The 25,602-nt window shown below is 45.6% G+C and overlaps 2 protein-coding genes across 4 annotated transcripts; both read right to left on the minus strand.

Moving 5' to 3' along the window:
- Positions 1-9,842: 9,842 nt before the first annotated feature.
- Positions 9,843-15,060, minus strand: LOC109767650 (cell division control protein 6 homolog). Its single transcript, XM_073508471.1, has 8 exons — positions 14,393-15,060; positions 13,419-13,624; positions 13,238-13,324; positions 12,207-12,306; positions 11,380-11,486; positions 11,196-11,255; positions 10,495-10,538; positions 9,843-10,275 (listed from the first exon to the last, which is right to left on the minus strand). The coding sequence occupies exons 4-8, from the start codon at positions 12,230-12,232 to the stop codon at positions 10,225-10,227; spliced, it is 288 nt and encodes a 95-aa protein (XP_073364572.1). The 5' UTR covers positions 12,233-12,306; positions 13,238-13,324; positions 13,419-13,624; positions 14,393-15,060; the 3' UTR covers positions 9,843-10,224.
- Positions 15,061-15,412: 352 nt separating this feature from the next.
- Positions 15,413-25,227, minus strand: LOC109767649 (ADP-ribosylation factor 1). Of its 3 annotated transcripts, none has more exons than XM_020326386.4 (7): positions 24,871-25,227; positions 24,541-24,713; positions 17,188-17,258; positions 16,955-17,074; positions 16,458-16,576; positions 15,740-15,821; positions 15,413-15,639 (listed from the first exon to the last, which is right to left on the minus strand). In XM_020326386.4, the coding sequence occupies exons 2-7, from the start codon at positions 24,686-24,688 to the stop codon at positions 15,634-15,636; spliced, it is 546 nt and encodes a 181-aa protein (XP_020181975.1). In that variant the 5' UTR covers positions 24,689-24,713; positions 24,871-25,227; the 3' UTR covers positions 15,413-15,633. The 3 variants fall into 3 exon arrangements, with proteins under 3 accessions (XP_020181975.1, XP_020181973.1, XP_020181972.1); XM_020326384.4 differs by having other exon boundaries at positions 24,809-25,208; XM_020326383.4 differs by having other exon boundaries at positions 25,062-25,203.
- Positions 25,228-25,602: the final 375 nt, after the last annotated feature.

The raw sequence follows: 25,602 nt of genomic DNA on the forward strand, positions 1-25,602 counted from the left end.
TATGGTTCCGACCATGCTAACTTTAATTAATATATTCCTGAAAGGAAACCATTCCAGTGCCTCATCTATTTTGACAAGGTTAAAGTATCTGCTATCGTTACTCAACAATCCAGTTCAGTTTCTATCCTGATCTACTTTCGAGTATTACCCCCTGGTATCTCGAGGATACCAACCCATTGCACTTCATCTTATGAATTTCTGATGAAGTAATACCTTTCCCTATCATAGTCACTCCACGAGTTCTAGGTTGTCGTCAACCGAGAACACCAAATAGTGAATCGAGTCCGCACTGTGATTCGACAACTCTTAGTAATCTTCATTGCTTACGCGTTTTGTACTCGATCATGTCATTCCCAACTGGTTGACTACATCATCATCGTCAGGCTCACTGCTTGACCATTCTACCTATGTCCTTCATCCCCGGGACACAATCCCGACAGTGCTCTAAGCTTACATCAAACTTTCCGCATAATATTGTTGTCTTGAGAGACAACTCTGTATTATGAGATGGCATCTTATCTATGGTTATAGTAACCTTTTGCTTCATCATTAACTTGGTGTGATGTCGTCGCCGATCGATTACATCTTCTTGAAACCTCTCGATAAATGTGTAGTGATCATCGTCAACATTTTAACTTCTTCCGAGACGTACATTGAGTTCCTGATGACAAATTACATGCTTGCCCCCTCGATGATATGTGTTAACATCGACAACATTATTGATCTCCCTCCCAACACAAAACTTGTTCTAGTTTTGCATGGTACCTTGAGTTCCTTGCTATCCAACTTATGTTATGTTCTACCTTGAAGTGTTACTGTCTTTTATGTCAAGGATGTTGTGAGGACTACTCCACCTCTTAAGGAATTTTTGGTATTGTGATACTTCTCACCCTCACAATTCTTTCTTGGTCCCCGTGTTGATTTTAACCGGGATACCAACACGTGAACCGTGCTGCTTGGATTCTGTACCTCTAGCAACCCTATTGCTTTGAAGTTAATGGTCGATAGTTTCATTCTAAGTCTATTGCTTATTGAATCATCATTCAAACATTGATCGTGCTACCTAGTCCAGATTTCCGGGTGCCCCTTCTATCATTGCTATATTGTGTATGTTTTCCTCGAGCATACATCATTATATCATTTGATCTGACTAATGTTATCTCCTCCTTCACATAACTGTGGAAATCTGTCTTTTTGGAAATCTCAATAAATTGTCACTGAGTCAATCAGCCACCTCCTCACCTCTCCTTGGTTTAATGATGAACTCTTATTTTGGAACTCGCTTCCATAGTTCATTTCCCGAGAACCTTAAAATGTTGTCTCGTCAATTTGTGTCCCACCTTTTCTTCCCAGACATCCTGAGTCTGAGGTATCCTAACACCGATCAGATCTGAATCTCGGTCAGATATGATGGTTGGAACACTTTCCAAGAGTCACAACATTGGTCTTTATATGACCCGGTAAGGTGATGTCATGCCTAGCACACCTGACCGGAGGACCTATTGTTATAGTTTCCATCTTAGCAAGGTTAACCATTCTTCCATGAGGAAATTGTGAGACTTATTCTATAAGTTGTTCCTAATGAATCCTTTGTATATCCAAGTCCGACCTTTGCCTGAAGACCATGTCAATGCTATCTCAAAGCATGTCTATGGTACTCCGATTTTCAATAAGAACATTTGAAGCCCAATGCTAAATGTTTCTTGCTCAATTATCCAAACACCGCTGTATGGGTAGTGTCATGAAGTTTCTCTCCCCTTACCTAAAGGGTTTTCTACATTATATCTTTTCATAGATATCAGGCTCTGCTTGTCCATGGGGAGGATATGCCCCTGAAATATGTGTTTAAACACATTTTTCCTTTCCATTGCTCTGTTTAACCTGATAATCATATTTTCCTTTCCATTGTTTGGTTTAACCTTTCTTGTGATCTATATGATCTAAGCAGTAATAATTCACTACTTATGTAAACACATCGTTGTACAACTCTGTCTGTGAGACCCTGTTTCTACTGTTGATGACATTTTGGTAACCGCCGATGAACGAGAACCTTGCCTATTGGCCCACCTCGTTCAACGAGCAGGAAAATGCTTCTCTTCATCCCTCGCCCTTGGTACCGATGTTGTTGCCGACAGAACCGACAAACTATCCTCTGACATGCCTTGCTTACATGATCAGGCAAGATGTCACCGCCCTTCCTACTTTTAACCCACATGGTGGGCCCATAACCCACAGTTCTACAGGATCGAAACCTGACTCTCCTATACTCCCTGTTGACAAAGTTATCCTTGCTCTTGGTTTCGTAGGTAATTCGCGAGCCACCTTCCTAGTGATCTATTCGGGTATCAGACGCAATACTTATTCTCGTTGCTCTGAACCCCTTTTCACACTCCGTTTCTGGCAACGAGCGATTGCATGCCCGCTCGGAACTTCTCATGCGACCTTCATACTTTGCTCTCGATATATTATTAAGTTTCAATTTGGGAGTTACCTTCCGCCACCTCCCCGATGTTATCTACCAGATAGACAACCTTGCAGAGGTCCGTTCTCCCGGATACCCCCCTATTCTTTCGTCAGTACGATGGAGTTCTCGTAGAAAGGACGACAACTTCATCATGATGACCTGAAGCAGAGGACTGAAGACATCAATGTAATGGATCGACCTCTTCGAGAAGAGCAACTATGACCGAGAAGAATCGTTAGAATTTCGTAACCAGATCCCTTCCCCTTATAACCGCTCCTAAATCTCGGGACGAGATTTCTTGTAGTGGAGGAGAATTGTGACGCCCGGATAATTAGGCTACAATAATCCCACGTTAATGTCGCCACATCACCTCGGTTACTATTGCTAACCCGCGTTGATTCGAAACCGATTCAAATTCAAATTTAAAATAAAGTCAAATAATTAAAGATTTCAAATGACAAAACTAAAATGTTCTATTTGTGACAAATAATCCCTAGCTAATAATGGTGGAGAAACCACACCTTTATAAAATATTTAAATACTATTAGATGAATAAAACAGTAGCGAAAACTATTATCTAAATACTTTTAAATTCAAATAATTACAAAACTATTTTTGTTTGGGTAGCAAGTTAGTGTGGCTGTGGCATATTTGGTAACATCAAATTAGGTGACATTTTGGTACTTTGCAAAGTTAAAATAAAATATGAAAACACAAACTAAAACAGAAAAGAAAATTTATTAATAAATAAAAGGAAGCAATGGGGGGCAACCCCCCTCGCTGGGCCTCGACCCAGTTGGCCACTGGGCCAGCCAGGCCGGCCCACCTGGCCTCCCATAACTCCCCCCACGCCCCTGAGTCCTAACCCTAACCTATCCACGCCCCCACTCGCTTCCCCACGTTCCCCCACTCCCCTCGCTCCATCGTCTCCTCCCCCTCGACCCGATCTGGATCGGGTGCTGCGCCCCCCTCCGCCACCACTGCCGCGGCGACGCCCTTCCTCGTCGGCGCCCCGCTGTCCCGATTGACTCCGCCGCTGCTCCGGTGAGCACGCCCGCGCCCGAGGGCTGCCGCCTCCGCCCCGTAGCTTCTTCACCGCCTCGACCACCGCGCGACCCGACGCCGTCGCTGCCCGACCTCGACCCCGACGGTGCTCCCCGTCTCCGTCGCACGTCCCCGTCCTCCTCCTCGACACCCGCTGCCATTTGACCCTACGGCCCTGCCGTGAGCGCCCTCCTCCTCTCCCCTCTTCCCCTGCCACCGCGCGCCCGAGGCCGTGCTCGCTCGCGGCCTGCCCGCGCTCGTCGCACCTCCCCTGGATGGCCATCACGCCCGACCCCGTGGCCACCACTAGCCGTCGCCACGCGGTCGCGCGCCCGGCCGCACCTCGCGACCGCCGCCTCCTCCATCCCTGTCACCAGCCCCGCCCGCGCCTGCTTCTTGCGTCGGCCGCCTTTACCCCTGCCGCGCCGCCCGCATCCGCCCCCTGGCCGCTCACAGCCGCTGCGCGCGCGCATCCGTGCTTGGCCGCGCCCCGGCTCGCCGGCGCGCGCCCACGCCCCACCGCACGCCATTGCTCCCGCTGCCCCGCCGCGCCTCGCGCCGTTATCGGCCACGCCGCGCCTCGCCGGCCCCTCCTTGCTCGCCGCCGTTCGCCGGGGCCCCCCTGTCCCCGCCGCCGATGGCCCCGGCCTCGCACCGCTAACGGGCGGGCTGTGGCTACGCCCGCATGCCCGTCCCCAGCGCCCGCTAGGCCTCCCCAGGCCAATGACATGTGGGGCCTAGCCCCAGAACGTTTTTATTAAATAAAAGAAAATAAAATAAAACGAATTAATAAAATTAATAACTAATTAATTAAATTAATTAGTGAATTAATTTAGTTAATAAATCATGTTTAATTAATCTAATTAACTAGTTAGTTTAATTAAAACAGTAATTAAATTATCTAAATCCTAATTAACCTAAACAGTGTATGACAGGTGGGACCCACAAGCCAGTTTGACCCAGTCAACGTCCTGTTGACTGCTGACATCAGCATGTACTATTCTGGATAATGTTGAATTAAATTAATTAAATAAATTCTAAAAATGATTTAAAACTTTAGAAAATCATATAAAATAAACCGTAGCTCAGATGAAACTACTTTGTACATGAAAGTTGCTCAGAACGACGAGACGAATCCAGATATGCAGCCCGTTCGTCCGCCACACATCCCTAGCATAGCAAACTCGCAACTTTCCCCATCCGGTTCATTTGTCTGAAAACGCGAAACACCGGGAATACTTTCCCGGATGTTTCCCCCCTTCGTCGGTATCACCTACTACCGCGTTAGGGCACACCTAGCAACGCTCATTATCATGCCATGCATCGTCATGCATATGTTTGCATTATATTTATTGTTTCTTCCCCCTCTTCTCTCGCTAGACACCGAGACCGACGCCGCTGCTACCCAGTACAACTACGGTGTTGACGACCCCTCCTTCTCGGCTGAGCTTCCAGGCAAGCCCCCCCCCCTGATCACCAGATATCGCCTATTCTTCTCTATACTGCTTGCATTAGAGTAGTGTAGCATGTTACTGCTTTCCGTTAATCCTATTCTGTTTCATAGCCTGTCCTTGCTACTACTATTGTTACCCTTACCTGCAATCCTAAATGCTTAGTATAGGATGCTAGTATTCCATCCGTGGCCCTACATTCTTGTCCGTCTGCCATGCTATACTACTGGGTCGTGATCACTCGGGAGGTGATCACGGGCATATGCTATATACTTTATAATGTTGCATTACTTATGATATTGTTCGGAGATGGGGGCTGAAGGGGCAGGTGGCTCCATCCCGGTGGAGGTGGGCCTGGGTTCCCGACGGCCCCCGACTGTTACTTTGAGGCGGAGCGACAGGGCAGGTTGAGACCACCTAGGAGAGAGGTGGGCCTGGCCCTGGTCGGCGTCCGCGGTTACTTCAAAATAACATGCATAATGAGTTCTTGGTATTTGATCTGAGTCTGGCCATTTGGTTTATACGCACTAACCAACTACGCGGGAAAGATATGGGCACTCGACGTCGTGGTATCAGCCGAAGCCTTCGTGACGTCAGCGACTGAGCGGCGCGCGCCGAATTGGTCCGCGTAACACAACTTCCTTTGAAATGGAGGTTGCTAGGTCTGCTTCCGGCCGCCCTCGCAACGTGCAGGTGTGCAATGGGCGATGGGCCCAGACCCCTGCGCCATAGGATTTAGACCGGTGTGATGACCTCTCTGTTGTGCCTAGGTAGGGCTGCAACGTGTTGATCTTCCGAGGCCGGGCATGACCCAGGAAAGTGTGTCCGGCCAAATGGGATCGAGCGTGTTGGGTTATGTGGTGCACCCCTGCAGGGAAGTTTATCTATTCGAATAGCCGTGATCTTCGGTAACAGGACGACTTGGAGTTGTACCTTAACCTTATGACAACTAGAACTGGATACTTAATAAAACACACCCTTCCAAGTGCCAGATATAACCCGGTGATCGCTCTCTAACAGGGCAACGAGGAGAGGATCGCCGGGTAGGATTATCCTATGTGATGCTACTTGGTGAACTTACCATCTACTCTCTTCTACATGCTGCAAGATGGAGGCTGCCAGAAGCGTAGTCTTCGACAGGACTAACTATCCCCCTCTTATTCTGGAATTCTGCAGTTCAGTCCACCGATATTGCCCCTTTACATAGATACCCATGCATATGTAGTGTAGATCCTTGCTTGCGAGTACCTTGGATGAGTACTCACGGTTGCTTCTCTCCCTCTTTTCCCCCTTTCCATTCTACCTGGTTGTCGCAACCAGATGCTGGAGCCTAGGAGCCAGACGCCACCGTCGACGACGACTCCTACTACACCGGAGGTGCCTACTACTACGTGGAGGCCGCTGATGACGACCAGGAGTAGTTTAGGAGGATCCCAGGCGGGAGGCCTCTGCCTCTTTCGATCTGTATCCCAGTTTGTGCTAGCCTTCTTAAGGCAAACTTGTTTAACTTATGTCTGTACTCAGATATTGTTGCTTCCGCTGACTCGTCTATGATCGAGCACTTGTATTCCAGCCCTCGAGGCCCCTGGCTTGTATTATGATGCTTGTATGACTTATTCATGTTTTTAGAGTTGTGTTGTGATATCTTCCGGTGAGTCCCTGATCTTGATCGTACACGTTTGCATGCATGATTAGTGTACGATTGAATCGGGGGCGTCACAAATCATCAAGCATCAAACTTCTCTTAGTATTCAACACACTCATAAGAAAGTTTTTACTAGTCTTGAATACCTAGCATATTAGGATTATTTAAGCAAATTACCATGTTGTTTAAGACTCTCAAAATAATCTAAGTGAAGCATGAGAGAATAATAGTTTCTATAAAACAAAAGTTACCACCGTGCTCTAAAAGATATAAGTGAAGTACTAGAGCAAAAACTATATAACTCAAAAGATATAAGTGAAGCACATAGAGTATTCTAATAATTTCCGAATCATGTGTGTCTCTCTAAAAAGGTGTGTACAGCAAGGATGATTGTGGTAAACTAAAAAGCAAAGACTCAAATCATACAAGATGCTCCAAGCAAAACATATATCATGTGGTGAATAAAAATATAGCTCCAAGTAAAGTTACCGATGGAAGTAGACGAAAGAGGGGATGCCTTCCGGGGCATCCCCAAGCTTCGGCTTTTTGGTGTCCTTAGATTATCTTGGGGGTGCCATGGGCATCCCCAAGCTTAGGCTCTTGCCACTCCTTGTTCCATAATCCATCATATCTTTCACCCAAAACTTGAAAACTTCACAACACAAAACTTAACCGAAAATCTCATGAGCTCCGTTAGCGAAAGAAAACAAAAGACCACTTCAAGGTACTGTAATGAACTCATTCTTTATTTATATTGGTGTTAAACCTACTGTATTCCAACTTCTCTATGGTTTATAAACTATTTTACTAGCCATAGATTCATCAAAATAAGCAAGCAACACACGAAAAACAGAATCTGTCAAAAACAGAACAGTCTGTAGTAATCTGTAACTAACGCAAACTTCTGGAACTCCAAAAATTCAGCCAAAATAGGAAGACCTAGACAATTTGTTTATTGATCAGCAACAATTGGAATCAATATTTTATCACGTTCTGGTGATTTTTAACAATTATTTTCGTGAACAGAAAGTTTCTGGAATTTTCAGCAAGATCAAATAACTATCATCCAAGAAGATCCTATAGGTTTAACTTGGCACAAACTCTAATTAAAACATAAAAAGACATCTAACCAGAGGCTAGATCAAAGATTTATTCCTAAACAGAAGCAAAAAGCAAAAAACTAAAAATAAAGTTGGGTTGCCTCCCAACAAGCGTTATCGTTTAACGCCCCTAACTAGGCATAAAAGCAAGGATAGATCTAGGTATTGCCATCTTTGGTAGGAAATTCTTCAAAGAGGCATCTATCATACTTAGGAGTTTCTTTCCTTTTATTAATTATCAAACACTTAGGCACAAGATCGAAAAATTCATTTGTAGCAAATGGTTCCTTAATAATAGCAAAAAGATTGGGATGAATGCTTATAGATTTGAGATCCGCAGGTTCCTTACTAGAGGATTCACCCTTATTTTTAGGAACATACATAAGCTTGGCAATTTTAGTTGGAGGACTTGGGGTATTCTTTACGGAAGAAAAAGCGGTTCCCAAGTTGGTAATGATACCCTCAAGTTTATCGATTCTAGTGGAATCCTGATTTATTCTTTCATTAACTATGGGTTCCTTCTCCTTAATATTTTTCAAAGTGACTCCTACCTTAGATCCATATTGGGTAATTTGGTTGTGGATCTTTTTATCTAAATTTTCAATTAACTCTACGGTAGCAACTTTATTTTCAATAATTTCAAGTCTTTGCATTGCATGCTCCAAAGTTAACATAGTTCCATTAACCAAAAGAGGTTTGAGCCAAACAAATCTATCATAGCATTATAAGAATCAAAACTATGGCTACCCAAGAAATTCCCTCTGGTAATGGTATCAAGGATATATCTGTACCAAGGAGTAGCGCCTACATAAAAATTGCGGAGAAGAACAGAAGTAGATTGCTTCCTGGTAGATCTATTTTGAGCATTGCAAATTCTATACCAAGCGTCTTTTAGATTTTCTCCCTCCCTTTGCTTAAAATTAAGAACTTCATTCTCGGGAGACAACGGAGAAGATCGAGGACTAGCCATAACGACAAGCAAGCGAAAAAGAGGCGAACGGAAAAGAGAGGGCGAATAAAACGGCAAGGGTGAAGTGGGGGAGAGGAAAACGAGAGGCAAATGGCAAATAATGTAATGCGGGAGATAAGGGTTTGTGATGGGTACTTGGTATGTTGACTTTTGCGTAGACTCCTCGGCAACGGTGCCAGAAATCCTTCTTGCTACCTCTTGAGCACTGCGTTGGTTTTCCCTTGAAGAGGAAAGGGTGATGCAGTAAAGCAGCATAAGTATTTCCCCCAGTTTTTTAGAACCAAGGTATCAATCCAGTAGGAGGCCACGCACGAGTCCCTCGCACCTACACAAACAAATAAATCCTTGCAACCAACGCGATAAGGGGTTGTCAATCCCTTCACGGTCACTTACAAGAGTGAGATCTGATAGATATGATAAGGTAATATTTTTGGTATTTTTATGATAAAGATGCAAAGTAAAATAGAAGCAAAATAAAAAGGCAACGGAAATAACTTGTTGATGGGAGATTAATATGATGGAAAATAGACCCGGGGGCCATAGGTTTCACTAGTGGCTTCTCTCAAGAGCATAAGTATTTATGGTGGGTGAACAAATTACTGTTGAGCAATTGACAGAATTGAGCATAGTTATGAGAATATCTAGGTATGATCATGTATATAGGCATCACTTCCGAGACAAGTAGACCGACTCCTGCCTGCATCTACTACTATTACTCCACGCATCGACCGCTATCCAGCATGCATCTAGAGTATTAAGTTCGTAAGAACAGAGTAACGCTTTAAGCAAGATGACATGATGTAGAGGGATAAACTCATGCAATATGATATAAACCCCATCTTGTTATCCTCGATGGCAACAATACAATACGTGCCTTGCTGCCCCTACTGTCACTGGGAAAGGACACCGCAAGATTGAGCCCAAAGCTAAGCACTTCTCCCATTGCAAGAAAGATCAATCTAGTAGGCCAAACCAAACTGATAATTCGAAGAGACTTGCGAAGATAACCAATCATACATAAAAGAATTCACAAGATTCAAATATTGTTCATAAATAAACTTGATCATAAACCCACAATTCATCGGTCTCAACAAACACACCGCAAAAGAAGATTACATCGAATAGATCTCCACGAGGGAGGGGGAGAACATTGTATTGAGATCCAAAAAGAGAGAAGAAGTCGTCTAGCTAATAACTATGGACCCGAAGGTCTGAGATAAACTACCTACACATCATCGGAGAGGCTATGGTGTTGATGTAGAAGCCCTCTGTGATCGATGCCCCTCCAGCGGAGCTCCGGAACAGGCCCCAAGATGGGATCTTACGGGTACAGAAGGTTGCGGCGGTGGAATTAGGTTTTTGGCTCCATATCTGGTAGTTTGGGGGTACGTAGGTATATATAGAAGGAAGAAGTACGTCGGTGGAGCAACATGGGGCCCACGAGGGTGGAGGGCGCGCCGGGGGGGTAGGCACGCCCCCCTACCTCGTGGCTTCCTGGTTGATGTCTTGATGTAGGGTCCAAGTCCTCTGGATCACGTTCGTTCCGAAAATCACGTTCCCGAAGGTTTCATTCCGTTTGGACTCCGTTTGATATTCTTTTTCTGCAAAACTCTGAAATAGGCAAAAAAACAGCAATTCTGGGCTGGGCCTCCGGTTAATAGGTTAGTCCGAAAAATAATATAAAAGTGTATAATAAAGCCCAATAATGTACAAAACAAACTATAATATAGCATGGAGCAATCAAAAATTATAGATACGTTGGAGACGTATCAGGGCACTGGAGTATAGAAGAAAATTAGAATGTACATATTATCAGTTACCTGTAAATAATAAAGTACTGTTGTATTTTCACTTATCAGACCAGCTGCGAAGAAAGAAAACCTGTCAGGCATGAACAAATTATGATAAACATAGTTAATTTGAAGCAAGCCGATGAAATATTTTAACAATCTATCAGAATGATAGAACTTGTGATGCAGTAAAGGCAGTTTTCTGACATGATCAATTTCAGCTAGCAGAACATATAGATGGAACAAATATTCATGGAAGATGATAACTAACAAAGAAGGAAAAGGTTAATTTCATGGGAACATAAAATTCATCCTCCTGCAACCATAGATGCACAAAATTATTGACAGAAACTGTCCAAGCCATCAGAAATACTGCTTTTTGGGCAGAACAAAGAGATCATGAGGGCACACCCAAATCACCTCTGACCAAAGAAAAAGAGAACAAAAGAGCACAGATACTATCATGATAGCTAACTTTCCGATCATTTCTGTAACATGGGTAGTGCTAACAATGGAACAGAAGAAAATCTTTGTGAAATTGGGTTTACTTAAAAATGCACGCAATGCTATGTTCACTAATTGCTGGATTGACTAAATATTGCTCCCATAGTGAGACGCAAGAATGCAGAACACAAGATATGAAGGAGTGTCGGGAACAAAAGGCAGACTCATTTTCCTGTTCTAGAGACGCCTTCAATTTTCACTACAGCAAATATAGCAAGAATGCTTACAATTTAATGATTGAAGCTTTGGTAGAAAGCGATCTGTTGGGTCTATGGCATTTACAATTCCTGAAAAACATAATGGGCTATCAATTAGCAAAACAGTACAAAATGTCGAGTAAGATTGTTTTCCTTTTCTTTTCTAGAGAGTTAAAAGTGTACAGTGTAGGTGTGAGTATCGCAGAGAACGAACCTATTAGTATGCATCTTGAGAACTGGTGGTTGGTAAGCATGAAAACGTCATGTAGCACAGCCCGGTCTCGTGTTATGAAGTAGTCCATCTCATCCGCAATGATCAATCTGGCAAGCAGTGACATACAGTTCAGGTAGCAGGATCAAAATGGCAAGAAAAGCCATTATCGTACAAGCAGGTTCAAATAGTTCCTACATCCTCCTCCTTAAAGTTTCTTTCTGAGAAAACATACACGGCAGTTGCTGAAGTGGTGACAATTTTCCACTTGCCTTTTTTCAAACCTGGAATTTTCTTTGTGAGAAAATATATTGATCTTACAGAACTATAGCAGAACCTATGTACACATAAATCAATCTTACTGAATTTGTTACATGCCCGCACCCGAAATAGTATGGCTACACCCAAAAGCATAACAAATTCACAAAGGGAAGGACCCGTGGCTTTGGACCTTCGATCCGTTTGTGGGGAAGCAATTTAAAAGTGCTTCGTCAACCGCAAAATATTATGGCTTCGCCACTCATTTAGATCTTTTGTTATATACTGACATATAAATCCAGGGACATGAGTAAAGAAAAATAGAACCTGTGAATGCACAGCTCCTCTAGATAAAATTGTTCTACCTCTTAGTACATAGCCAGACATGGTATATCAGTTAGGAGAATAAAACACAACATAACAATGGGAAGTAAAGAATATTTCACTCTCTAATGACACAAACAGATTAAGTCATAAAAATAAACAAATACTGGTAGTTGTAACCTGAAAAGTATGCACACCCACATACAAGTGTTAAAGGATCTAAAATAACGAGGTGTCCCATTAAGTACCTTGTTAAAGAAATCCGATTCAGCATATGGTGATCTGAGTCCAAGTAAGAGAAATCAGGGATTTTATCCAGAAATTCACATCAAAATCTTCCTCTCTAACCTGAAAGAGAAACATACAAGCAAATATTTCAGCTATTGTATTGTTCAGATAACTTATTCAAACTGGAGAAAGTATGTAGTACCGAGTATGAAAGTTCTCTTATGCATCCAATCAGTAGCTATATCCTACCTAAGATTCTATCAGCCACTCTCAAATACAAAAGCATAGCAGATCGACCCAAGAATTACCATTTTCTTCTTTAGTTCCTTTCACTTCTCCAACTCAAAAGAAAGAGTTGGACAGAACACGGTAAATAAGGCATGAAATAAACAGCACCCACTTCTAATAGCTAATATAAACATTTTACAGATGAAATAGGGAAATCAAAGATTGAATTTAAGCTCATTACTCAGAGTATCTCATAATTACTTTTGTTGAAAATCAGATGAATGGACTCCCATAAACACTAATTCTGACCAGCAACCCTTGTGCGCAATGCGCATAGAGGCCGACATGTATCCCTTCCTCTCTCTCAAGCCCCATGATGACAGGAAGAATCTCCTGCATACTGTGAGCACAGAGAATGATATAAAATGCGATGAGAGCAGCAATGCATTGAAAGAGCCACGCATGAGGCATTTACGTGTACGTGGTGGACTACCCTTCTCCTTGTTGAGCAGTGGCAACTGGAACGCAAGCCAGTAAGCCACGATAGTCGGTCTACATACAACAGGGCCACCACCACCAAACAATTTCTGAAAAATCTACCCCAACAAAGAAACAACAGCCTAAACAACACCTAAGCCTTCCATACCCAAAAAGAGAACATCATGATACAAAAACAAACATGAAGCAATGGCTGCATCCACCACACAGACCACCAATGCACTCGAGCAGGCACACATCACCAAGAAGCCCGCAATCCACAAACTCGCAGCAACACACATCAAACATCTAGCAGAACAATACAGCAGCAACACTAAAAACCTACATGTTTATTTTGATTATATTTGGGCCCTTCTAGGAGCAACATGTTCTAGATCTCAGGTTTGGTGACACGTTCCAAGTCTAGCTCAATCTGCAAAATTAAATAACATTCAGACATTCTGAATAAGGATAACTGAATGTGAATACAGTAAACATGGGAGTTTCTATGTTTACTTTTTACTCACCAAACAATATGCTTTAGAGAATCAAGAAAAGGATCACTGGTATGCCCATTCTTTCAAAAGCTTCAACCAAATGTTGCATTCAATATCCCTGGGCTAGGCAAATATATATCTGAACAGATATTGAGTATATCTGAACAGATATTGAGTGATGTCAAATTGTCAATAGCTCCAACACATTTCCATTTTGCAGCTTCTAACCAAAAGCACTACAAAAGGCAAGACAATAAAGAGAGGTGATTTGACCATAAACCCATAATAGTGATAAAAAGAACAATATCTAGTTATCTGCACAAGTAGATAGCTCCCATGTAAGATGAGGTTACATGATTTTTTTGGTTGCATCACACAAGCTCCTTAACTGTAAGTTAGATTACATGTACCAACAAATTCAAACATAAAAGTGTTGTGATTCTATTGGTTTTTTATGTCCACCGTGCAGGGCATAAACCTTCTTACATTATTGTTGTACTCTTATCAAATAAAAATTCAACAACTTAGACATCAGATCCGATAGAATCAGAATTTTTTTGTGATTTGGATACGCACGCAACATCTGTAATATTTTTCCTTGAGATCTAAATACATCTCTCATCTTATTTCATCCTTTTTTTAGTAAAAAATCTGAAAAATGTAACCTAAAATTTCATGCAGCTAAAAAATTGAGATATTGTTCAACTTTCATAACCTCAAAATGCATGGCTAATTACCAATTAGGATGTACAGTACAAATGTATAAGTTGTAAAATTAATTAATTATGTCGAAGCTCATGACAAACAAATAATGTCGTGGTGATGGTTGTATCAAATGGCAAGAGAGAATCTACAGAGCAATGCAATTATGCAAGAAATTAGCACCAGAAACTATATATATGTGACTCGGTCTAACACTCCAGACTTGCATAGCATCACATCAATCTCAAATCATTCATGACAAATCAAACAAAAATAGCACCGACAGGGCAATGAAGCCATACCTATTGAACACTCAAGAAAGATGAATTGGTTCATGGAAAGCTTTGCGTAAAATAGATCACCTCTTGAAGAGTCTCTTCCCTGAAAGGCTGCAACTCCAAGAGCATTTTCTGAAAAAAGGGAGGAGAATGACACAAAAAATGACATGCGGAGGAAAGGAAGGAAAGAGATGCGGGCACATATAGTCGAGCTTCCGGCGGATCGTCTCTCCGGCAGCACGCACGAGGGATGAGGACGACTGCGGCGACACCACAGACTGCTCGACCTCTTCGTTCGTTTCTCTCCATCCCCAGCTTGTCCCCATCCTACGCGAGCTTCGGATCGAGGACATCGTGGGGCGGGATTAGCGCGACCATGTGCTAGGACTGGAGGCGCAACGAGACTTGGTGTCGCGGGCGAGGATGCGGAACTGACAACGGCTCCTTCCTCTCACCCATGGCCTCCCACGGCAACCTCGTCCGAGTTGTGCTCGTCCTCGTGCGGCTTGCTCGGGACGAGAGCTCACGGCAGGGGAGAGGGGATGAGGTCGACGGTGGTGGGGAGAAGGTAAGGAGAGGAGAGAAGAGAAGGTGGTGGCGGCTGTGGGGGAGGCAGCCGTTGAGTGGCAGCGGCGGCAACGGACAAGGGAGAGGAATCGGGGAGATAAGGTTGGGGAGCGGGGGCTGGGCCTGGGCATCCGTTTCTCTCTGTGCTATTTTATTTTCACCTCGACACAGTAAAAGACAGTGCACATCGCCAGGGATCGCCATTTACGTGACCCTTATTGTGTTTGATTGGGAGGTTAGATTGGGCAACCACGTATAAGTGCATGTCCATATAATAACGACGTGTGAAAGGTCCTGCCAATCATCCAGGCTACCAGTGTTAAATGACATGAAAAGGAGTGTGAAAGGATTCAAGTCACGGATGTCAAAAAACAAAGGGATACAAGTCACCCATATTTTCCAAGAAACCAAGCCTAACGTCAATACAATAAATTGCTGCTCATCAGTTCAAAAAAAATTTAATTGCTGCTCATCATATCAAAGAAATAATATTTTGGCCTCATTTATATAACTAAGTGGACATGATAACTAGTCAAAAACGTATGATATTTGAAATCATTGTGCAAAGTATCAACAAGTAGAAAGAGCATCCATAAGGAAGCATTTAACTGGGACATCATTACAAAAACACTGAGCTTGCGAAAGGCACATAACAGATCCACAGCTACTAGCCAGCTCCGCTGTCAAAATTCCAAGCCTCAAGCCTACAGGCACCAAAACACATGTCAATCAAATCAGGGTGTGAACTACAATTTTGTAGCAGAACGAAGAGATTCGTAGAACTGAGTATAGAGTGATAAATACCTTGCTGGCAATGTTACTAGATAGCCAGTCCAGGCCCTCATACAGACCCTCACCGGATGTAGCACATGTGCTCTGGATGTACCTGTTGAAATGAAGAGCATGAGTGGCTTAGAGCATCTCTACCAGATCCTGTAAAAGCGGTCAAACCTTCGTTTTTACGGTACAAGCTGAAAAAACGTAAAATAGCATATCACGTAAAAAAATTTGCAGGCTCCCGTATATTCGAGCTCCCATCCGTCATATATGGAGGATTTCAGCCGTTTTTGGAGGATCCTGTAAAGCCGGTCAACGTCGGAGCTGGGGCCTCGCGACACCGTGCATGAGCAGCGAGCAGGCGGAGGAGCTCGTCGGCAGCCGGCCGAAGCATCACCGGAACATGCGGCGCGCTGGAACGTCGCCGGAGCGTCACCGGAGCGTGCCGCATCAGGCGGCAGGCCGGAGCAGCACCGTTCTGGCCGGCCGGAGTTCGAGTTTGTGCATGCTTCCGTCCCGGGGAAGAAGAAGCACGAGGAGAAAAAACAAAAACAAAAAACGTTTACGGTATGGGTTTACAGGATCTGTTCCACCCGATGCCTCACGGTACCGTAAATTTGTTTTAGGGGCCTGTATACTGTTTTCTACGGATGGTGCTTTACGGGATCTGCTACGGATGTGGGTGGATTCCAAAACTTATTCCACTGCAAAAGATAAGCAAGAAAAACAAGTAGGCCTTGCTTACCAGTGACGTTGACGAAGGGAATGTAATCCAAGCTTATCAGTAATTTCAGCAGCATTCATAGCATTTGGAAGATCTTGCTTGTTGGCAAAGACAAGCAACACAGAATCGCGCAACTCATCCTGTCATCAATAATGACTATCATATAATGCAGTTGAACAAAATATCGCTTCCCAACTACACAAATTAAAAGTTACTTAGATGTATGTATGCTAGAACAGGTGCAGCAAAACCATATACTACAGTAACTCTGTACTAGCTAATAGACAACAAAAACTGCATTAACAGGCCACTTCCTAGAGATAATTTTTCCCAAAAAAGGGGTTAAACGTAATAAACAGTAAGTGGTCTCATATGAACGTCCTGTCAAAATAATTGCTTCTTCTCACATTAGTGTGTTAAATTATGATAGTTCAAACAATGATTATGTTAATCAAGCTCACCAATTGGTTGCTATATTGAATGGATAGCATGATAAGAGTAATCCAGCACAAATGTACCTCATTCAGCATCCTGTGGAGCTCATCTCTGGCTTCAACAACACGGTCCCTATCATTGCTGTCCACAACAAAGATAAGACCCTGCGTGTTCTGGAAGTAATGCCTCCAGAGAGGTCTGATCTGTTCTTACAAGCACAAAGCATCAACTTAAATGAAATGTAATAATTTGCAGGAAGATTAAGGTAAGGAAAACACTGAATTTACAATACACATAACACTGCAGCAGGTCATACCTTGTCCTGACCCCCAACATCCCAAACAGTGAAGCTAATGTTCTTGTACTCGACAGTTTCAACATTGAACCCTGCATTTTAAAGGAAACATTGTTACCATGTTCTGTTACCATGTCATGGTTCAAGCTTAAGTAGAGGCTGTTCAATAAGAACCAAGTGTTCAAAGCATTTTTTCCACTTTTTGTTGATATCAGCCTGTGTAACTATATGTTCTGTCAGTTATATCATTGCAGAGGCCACAAGTAATGTTGGCTTCAGGGCCCATTACAGGCAATCTTTTCCTACATCCTATTATTCAAGCAAGCATTTAATGATTCTGCCTTCTAAATTAACTTCCATTACATAAACTGCCATAGTTATCAAGAGACAACACATACCACTGAATTCATCAACCGCATCAAGACTTGAAGAAGAGGTGACAATTCTGATGGGCGTAACAATAGTTCAAGCAGGAAGAATACAGACGAAGTACTACGAGTTTGCAACTTCGTTATCAATTTAAGAATTTGAGATTGAGATGTACTCCCTCCTTCCCAAAGTAAGTGCCATGGATTTAGTTCAAATTTGTTATAACTTGAACTAATGCCACAACACTTATTTTGGGACGGAGGGAGTAACTTTTATAGCATGCGCTTGAAGTAGAGCAGCGATAGGCTGTTCCAACAATTGGCCACCTCAATCGTACAACCTTTCCAGGTAGGGATGCCTCAAAAAACAGTAACATATTTTTAAGCATCAAGTAAAATAGGCTCTACCGCTTAGAATTCAGGTTTCCACACTATTGATCCATCAGATCCTCACAGTTCAACTAATAACCTTCTATATACAATGAAAAAAACAAATATGTTCAGTTAAGAATGAAGTGTATATGCCCACCTAAACTGTCACAAATTTCAGCTACATCACCCCCTCCGAATATAAAACCGTTACATAATCCCTCAAGTTCCCAATATCAAACAGAACACCGCCTAGACCAAAATAACCTGTTTTGGAAGCCGGTTTTGCTGATGTGAACACGCTGCACATGATCATTGATGCCGACAAGCTTTCCACCAAGTGTGCCATGCCAATATTAGAGCATCTCTAGCCCATTCCCCAAGAGTTAAATATGGCAGAAACTTCCATTTTGGGGAATTAACAACCATCTTGCCCATCCCCGATTTCCTTTAGCTCCCCAAGAATTAGCTTTTCATCCCCAAAACGTTTCCCTCTAGCCCATTTTTGCTATGAGAAGAGCACTTCTCATTAAAAATGGGGAGGCCACTCCAGTCTTGCATTCATGGCATGGCGGCCAACAGCACGACACCAATTAATGGACCACCTCGATCTCCCCACGCCGCCTCCTCCAATGTTGCCAACGTCCCTCGATCTGCCAGTGCCATCCCGAGCCGTCTTCCCAATCGCCGAGCCCCCGCACAGCTTGCCGATTCCTACCTCGTTCTCCTATCCCTGTCTCAGGCCTTCTTCCCTGTCGCAGCAGCTGCCACCAAAGGACCGCGTCATTAGGCTCCAGATGTAGGGCAAGTGGGTGACGGAGATCCATACCAGGGTCACGGCAACATTGGTGTGGCCTGGCATGCGCCTAGGACGCCTTCGTGCTCCAGTTATTCAGGAGCCGCGTGAAGCTTAACTTCCTCGATGACGCCATGGCCACCATCACACCTCCTGTTAGGTACACCTCTTGGGCCAAGGAGCACCACGCTACCTAGCATGTTGATGCCGCCTCGGTGGCCACACTACTCGAGGACCCACGAATCGTCGATGAGAATCATGTGTTCTTTGTGTCCGTGGAAACCACATGCACGATCGAGCACGAGTGTCGCGAGCCCGCCTCGCCAACGAGGACAACTGGATGTGGTGGAGTCAGCCCACTGCCAGCGACCAAGGGGCCAACCACTGCGACGGGGGCAGGGGGTGATCCCTATCTACTCTAAGTCCGACTTCTTGGAATTCTCCGTGTAGAGCTCCTCTTTATATATCTAGTATCTAGTTCTATTTAGTTTACGTTATATCTATATCTATATCTATACCTATACCTACTAATAAAGCAAGGTGATATTCTTAGTTTCGCCCCGTTTAGGTGATTTTATATTTAATCTATATATGCGAGGAGGTACCAATTCGAGGACCTATTTTGGCTTCTTCCGCTCAGTTGGGCTGAGTCCGCCTATGTACATAGCTCGGTTGGGCCTCAACCTGGGCCTGCACTCACGCTCCAGAAGGCGGACGTGTTTCAACTTTTCTTTTCACTCGGTCGTTTGGGTTTCATGTAAGCAAACAGATAAAAACGTTTCATGCCTGCCCAGATTCAAACTCATGTCGACAGAAAAAAGAGCCCAACAAAGCTTGACCGGTTAGCCAACTTAATCATTGCACGGGGCTTGCATAGCCTGGACCGCCGCCCATGCATGCAGCCAGGAACTTGCATTCCTGATTCAGCTGAGTCTGAATGTGCGTACATATTCAATAAATTAGTTAAAGTGCTTGGTACAAAATATGAGAAATCAGCCAAAAACTAGTCTCAACTTGCCTCATTGCATCAAATTCTTGTAATTTATATACGCTTGGTTGAGGAGATAATAAGGAAGGTACGCGAGAATCAATGGCAAATAAATCGATGAAACAAGGAGGCGCCAGCGGTAGAGGAAAGGAAGGAGAGGAGGTAGCAGGGTGGTGCGGCGAGGCTGAGGGGCGCCTGAGGCAGCGGCCGGTGGCGCATGTCGCTGGATCTGGAGGCGCGTCGCCCTGGCAAAAGGGGATGAAGAAGATGCCTGGCCTTTTGTGCAAATGGGCCGGCCTGCTGGTGGCCCTCTCTTCCTCTGTTATTCTCTTTTTTTTTCATTTGACAAAACAAACAGAAAAGCACAGAGGGCTTGCACAGAATATTTGAAGTGTGCATATTTTCCTGGACTCATTTAAATATGTTTGATCCAGAAAAAATGCAAAGAGACATGTTGATGGGTTTTGAATAAATCGGCAGGACTTGGGCTAATTATTAAAAGGTTATAATTGGTGGCCTCTCTACACCCACATACAGAAATATTCGAGGAAGGGCACCTGGGCTAATTATTAAACATATGTGTTACCATAATTAAATGGAAAACGGAAAACTAAAAAAGATACAGAGCTCCCCCGCGTCGCCACGCCCTGGCAACTCGGGGGCGACCTAGCTCGCCCCGCCGCCACCCCCTTCTCCCTCCCTTCCCCGCGCCGCCGCCACCCCCTTCTCCCTCCCTTCCCCGCGCCGCCGCCGGAGGACGCCGGCGGGCAAAGCCCGCGCGGTTGACGGCGGCGGGGGGGCCCTGCCGCGCGGCGTCCCGACGGTCTGGGGGCGGCAGACCTCGTCTCGTCGCGCCCCTCGTCTCCTGCTGCTCTGCCCCCTTCGCGCGATAGCTCTGGCCCGAGTCGTCGTGGCGGCCCTGCTGGCCAGTCCCCGCTCCCTGTGGCGGCTCGTCGAAGGACGCCCGGGCGCGGGATGGTGCGGGTTCGTGGCGGATCTGGTCGGCGTCTCGTGGCGTTTCTCTCCCAAATCCGGTCGGTGGGGGCTGGGGGACGAGGTGGAGTCGGCTGGTGGCTTCGCTCGGAGCTTCTCGTTGGCTGCGGGCAGAAGGTGGGGCGCCGGGGTGGCGGCCTCGGTCCGAGCTCCAGACGCGACCTGGACGTGGAATGCGTGCGCGGATGGCGTGCGTGCCCGCGGCAACTCCGGATGCACGCGTGGAGCGCGGACCGGCAGCCGGCGCGGCGGCGGCTGGCGCGCGTCGGACGCGGCGACTGGCTGGGTGTGGCGGCCGTGACGTCCCCGGGGTGTGAGGTGTGCTGCGGGTGGAGGGCCTGCTCCTGCTCAACTGCTTCGCTCGAGCGGCTCGATCTGGATCTGGCGCGCTGGTGCTCCGTTCTGGTTGCTGCTCCTTGCGATGCAGCAGTGGTTGCTGCGGTGGTGGTGATCGCGGCGGTGTTGCGGTGGTGGTTGGCGCCTACGGCCAGGGGGCGGTGCGTGTCTGGTCGCGGTGGATCGTGGGATCCCGTGGCCAGAGTGAGATCGGCCTCGGCAGGGGTGGTGACTGGTTGGCGGCGGTCGGTGGTGGCGTGCGGTCAGCACATCTCCGGGAGAAATCCTTGCTCCGGTCTCCACCGGAACCAGGGACGGCGGCGCTCGCGGGTGCCGCGATCTTTCTTGAAAGTGTCGTCGTGGAGGTGCGCTCCTCCTCCCCACGGCTTTGGCTCTGGAGGGAAACTTCAGATCCGCTGGATCGGGCGATGGAGGCGTCTTCGCGTCTTTCTCCTCCTTGGGGGCATCGTCTCAGAGCAGGCTACGACTGGGAGACTGGTGGATGACGGCATCTTCGCCGTGGAGGGCGGCATCTTCGCCGCGCGGTTTGCTGAGGCGGGGCGCTGGTTTCAGTTTGGCAACGATGATGGCGTCGAGTGGAGCTTGGGTCGCGGCGTGGTCTTCGGTAGTCGGTTCTTCCCGGCGTGTCCGAGGTGCTCTTCCATGGTTGCTGGTTGCTTTGAAGTCGGAGCTGCGTTGGAGCGAGTCCAGGTGGTGACGGTGACAGGCATTCGACGGTCGTTTGCGGTGGGCACGGTCGGCGCAAGTCCTGCATATTTCCCTTGCGTTGTTCGGCGTCGAAGTCGGAGCTGTCCATTGCTTGCGCGTGTGGCCATCTGTTGGCATGTGCCGTCGTGGCTTTTGTTCCATGTCGGTGGCCAGGTTGGCCGGTGGTGCTCACGTCATGTGGGTTGTGTTGTGTCGGTTTTAGCCCGGTTTTCCGTCAATTAACCGGGCAATTCTCTTCTTCTTAATCAATGAAAATGGCAAGTCTTTTGCCTCGTTTCAAAAAATAATTAAATGGAAAACATCAGCATATCTTGTGCATTTCATTGGACGTGAGGGCGTGTTAGCTCGTAGAAACAATCGCCAAGTGCAAAAGCCCTCCTCGCACATGCCCGGAAGAGAACTAATCACCAAATGAGGTTAAGGTATTATGGGCTAGAGGGAGGCATATGAAGATTTATCACCCGTTGCAACCCACAGGCATTTTTGCTAGTGTGTGTGTGTGTGTGCGTGTGTGTGTATACATATACATATATATATATAGGGAAAATACATCCTACCACCTGGGGGTACTTACCCCACATGCTTATATACTACCATGTGGTATTATATATACTACTTTATCAAGTATGTTCATATATTATAACATATTTCAAAGTGAGTTACATTAAAAAATTGTAAGTTGGCTCATAGTTTTATTATATTTGTGAAATACGTATATATTTGTACGTAAAAAAGAGCATACTCAAAATACAATTCATACTACCTAAAAAGTAGTATATATACTACCTAAATATTCTTATACACTACATACTACGCGTACATACTCTCCGATTTGATAAATACTACTTAGAACATATAAAACTCAAATGGTGGTAACTACCACCGGTGGTAGATAAAATTATATATATATATAGTTAGTTAGTTAGTTTGATGTCAACGTAGTGGTGTAGTAGGTAATGACTGTTTAACTATGCTATGTATGATGTTGATGTGGTACTGTTGTTTAACTATGCAATGAAGTAGTTCAAATTTGTGTTTGAAAAATTCGCATGCATTTGCAGGGTCAAGTCTTGAGGGTGGGGCTAGACAGACAAAAGTTCAATTCCCTAAAAAATGAGGAATTAAAGGATGGGGAATTAAAAAATAGGGGATTGTCTAGAGATGCTCTTGTCGATCTTGGTGTCACACCACCATCGTGCTGCACCATGACCTTGCTGACCATAGCATAGCATCCACCACGGTCGAGGCGCACCCACCGCGCCATCAGCACTAACAAAGCTCCGCTCAAGCTCTTTACATACATTGAGGCGAACGGCGACGTGGGGCCAGCGCAGTGGTACACAAAGCCCTTGGCGAACTACAACATTTGGTGGACATGGCACTGGCTCAGGTATGGCAGGAGCAGAATGTGCCCTACTGCCGACAATGACTCCTTATGCATCCTTGCATTGAGAAACAACGCAACCGACTTCTTATGCATACTTACGACGAGAAACAACATTGGGTGGACGTGGCACTGGCTCAGGTATGGCAAGAGCATCATGGCCCCCGATGTCAATGTTGGCTTCTTATGCGTCCTCACGATGAGAAGCCATGGCTACTTAGCTAAGCTAGTTATGTGTCACAATACTAGCGGCCAACGTTGCTAACCAAACACAGGAAGAGGAGGCAAGAGGCCCTTCGACATCGCTCGCCGCCAAGACAAACCACTACATCTTGACACTGCCAAGACATTTCCCTTCATCACACAGCCGCCAGCCACCGCGCTCGGCAAAACCCAGTACCCCAACTCCCATATCAACTGACACCCTATCAAGCTGAATAATGTCAACGAAGCACACAAGTGAGAGGAGCCACCAGCACACGCACTCAAATCATTGTACCAGTCTAGGTAAGTCAAATCAGGCTGGCACCAAAACAACACGGGAGAAGGGGTTTGAGTCGACGAAGGACAAGCCGGTGCTACGAGTAGCGGTGTCGTGGTCCGTAGGAGGTGAGCCCTTTGTAGTGGTGTCGTGGTCTGCAAGAGATCTTAGCGCAGCATAGCTTGCTCCGATGCAAGCAGGTAGGTGCACAATGCAAACAAGGACAACGAGAAGTGGGTGCACACCAACAAAATGATGAAGAGCAAACGGGTCACACTGGTGCTGACGTACGCGTTCCTCGAGTGGATCATCTCATAACGCTCCTCCCCTGCATAGCATCTTCTCCTCCTCATAGCACAGACTGCTCCTACTCAACAGCCGAGAACCTCTTCCCAACAGCATGGTGCGGGTGCCAAGCTTTGGCGTCGAGACTACACCGCAGAGATGTTACGCCTAACATGTGCAGGGACTGCGAGGCAGCTTTTCCAGGAAGGCACTGCTATAATGGATGAGGCAGAGCAAGCTCCATATGGTTCCCAGGATGATGTGCCAATATAAGTTAAACAATAAATCCTAGTCCGCATGCTATGTGGGTCAAACCATAAAACTTCCACACACAAAAAAAGCATCTTCAAAACGAGCTTGGAGGTCTGCGATCAGGTGTGTTGCCCGGTTTTGGAAACTTGAGGTGATTATATAACCAATTTTAGAGTTAAGGCGGTGATGTAGCCAAACCGTGAAAGTTTAGGGGGTACATCAACTCTTTTCTTTGGTTGGTTGATTAATTACATGGCATGCCCTAACATTTTTTCCCAACTATTGGTTAGCCAAAATATTGGCTAGAGATACCTTGACCCTATTGGCCAAAATTTTGCACCAAAAATAGTTCTGAAAGACTAGCATGTAAACAAGATGAGAAGCACATCTTACCTATGGTTGGGATAGTGGTAACGATCTCGCCGAGCTTCAGCTTGTAGAGGATGGTGGTCTTTCCGGCGGCATCAAGACCGACCATGAGGATCCGCATCTCCTTCTTGGCGAAGAGCCGGCTGAAGAGCTTCCCGAACGCGAGCCCCATCTCGCCCTACCCCTCTTCCGAACACCTGCAATTCGCGACCATTACTCGCTCAGATCTCCATTACGGGATCCAGCCCAAAAAACAAACGGCTCAATACACATCCTCATGCGCAAATCTAACCCCACGAGTCGGATATATCACACGAAAGTCGTATAGATAGTAGAAGCACAAACTACACGCGCCCAAATAAATTCGAGATCCGCGACGTGACGGAACGGTCGCAGATCCAGCGCCGACGAGGACCACGCAATCCGAACGTCAGATCCAATCTTTGGATCGGTGGTATCGGCAGAAAACCGATGATCGATTCCTCTGCGACGACGGGAGCAGACAGAGATATCCGCGCGGGGGGGGGGGGGGGGGGGGGGGTCACCTGCGAAGAAATTTGGGGGAATTGTTAGTCGGAGAAGGACGCGGATGGTGGGGAGATAATAGTCGTGCCTAAGCGGCTGCTGAGGAATGGGATGGGGTAGTGGGGCTGCTTCTTCATCCCCCGATTATCAGGCGACATTATTTTCCCAAATTGAAAGGTCACGTCTAGCTTTATTTACTCACAAATCACAATACAAATACATGTGCGTTGCCACGGAAGATAAAAACGATACGATACTATTAGAATATTAGGTAAGTTCATGATTAATTTTAGTAAATAATTCATGGCTCGAACAAAAACTAGCATGCAAGAATCTAGCATATTAGATTAACAGAAAAATATGCACAGCAGCATCACGCATGTAACAACAACTATAAATAAAGAATGAACCGATCAGGAAGAACGTAATGTTCGTCGGCTACTGCGAGGGCGATGTTGTTGATGACGATCTGCTATTGACGGCCTTAAAGACGATGAGTAGCGTCGCTGACGGAGTACTCGAAATGGGGGTACCCTAATACTCAATAAATGGGTCTCATTG

The sequence above is a fragment of the Aegilops tauschii genome, chromosome 2 (assembly GCF_002575655.3).
Source record: "Aegilops tauschii subsp. strangulata cultivar AL8/78 chromosome 2, Aet v6.0, whole genome shotgun sequence".
Classification (NCBI taxonomy): Eukaryota; Viridiplantae; Streptophyta; class Magnoliopsida; order Poales; family Poaceae; genus Aegilops; species Aegilops tauschii.

Excerpts from the sequence above, each read along its gene's own strand:
- LOC109767650 (XM_073508471.1), bottom strand. The coding sequence starts at position 12,232 with ATGCTGAATCGGATTTCTTTAACAAG. Across the intron at positions 11,487-12,206 it reads AATCGGATTTCTTTAACAAG|ATTGATCATTGCGGATGAGA; the intron begins GTACTTAATGGG and ends ACTGCTTGCCAG. Across the intron at positions 10,539-11,195 it reads AAAGCTTCAATCATTAAATT|CTGGTCTGATAAGTGAAAAT; the intron begins GTAAGCATTCTT and ends CTTTCTTCGCAG.
- LOC109767649 (XM_020326386.4), bottom strand. The coding sequence starts at position 24,688 with ATGGGGCTCGCGTTCGGGAAGCTCTTCAGCCGGCTCTTCGCCAAGAAG. Across the intron at positions 17,259-24,540 it reads TACCACTATCCCAACCATAG|GGTTCAATGTTGAAACTGTC; the intron begins GTAAGATGTGCT and ends TTTAAAATGCAG. Across the intron at positions 15,822-16,457 it reads TCCCTTCGTCAACGTCACTG|GTACATCCAGAGCACATGTG; the intron begins GTAAGCAAGGCC and ends TCATTTCAACAG.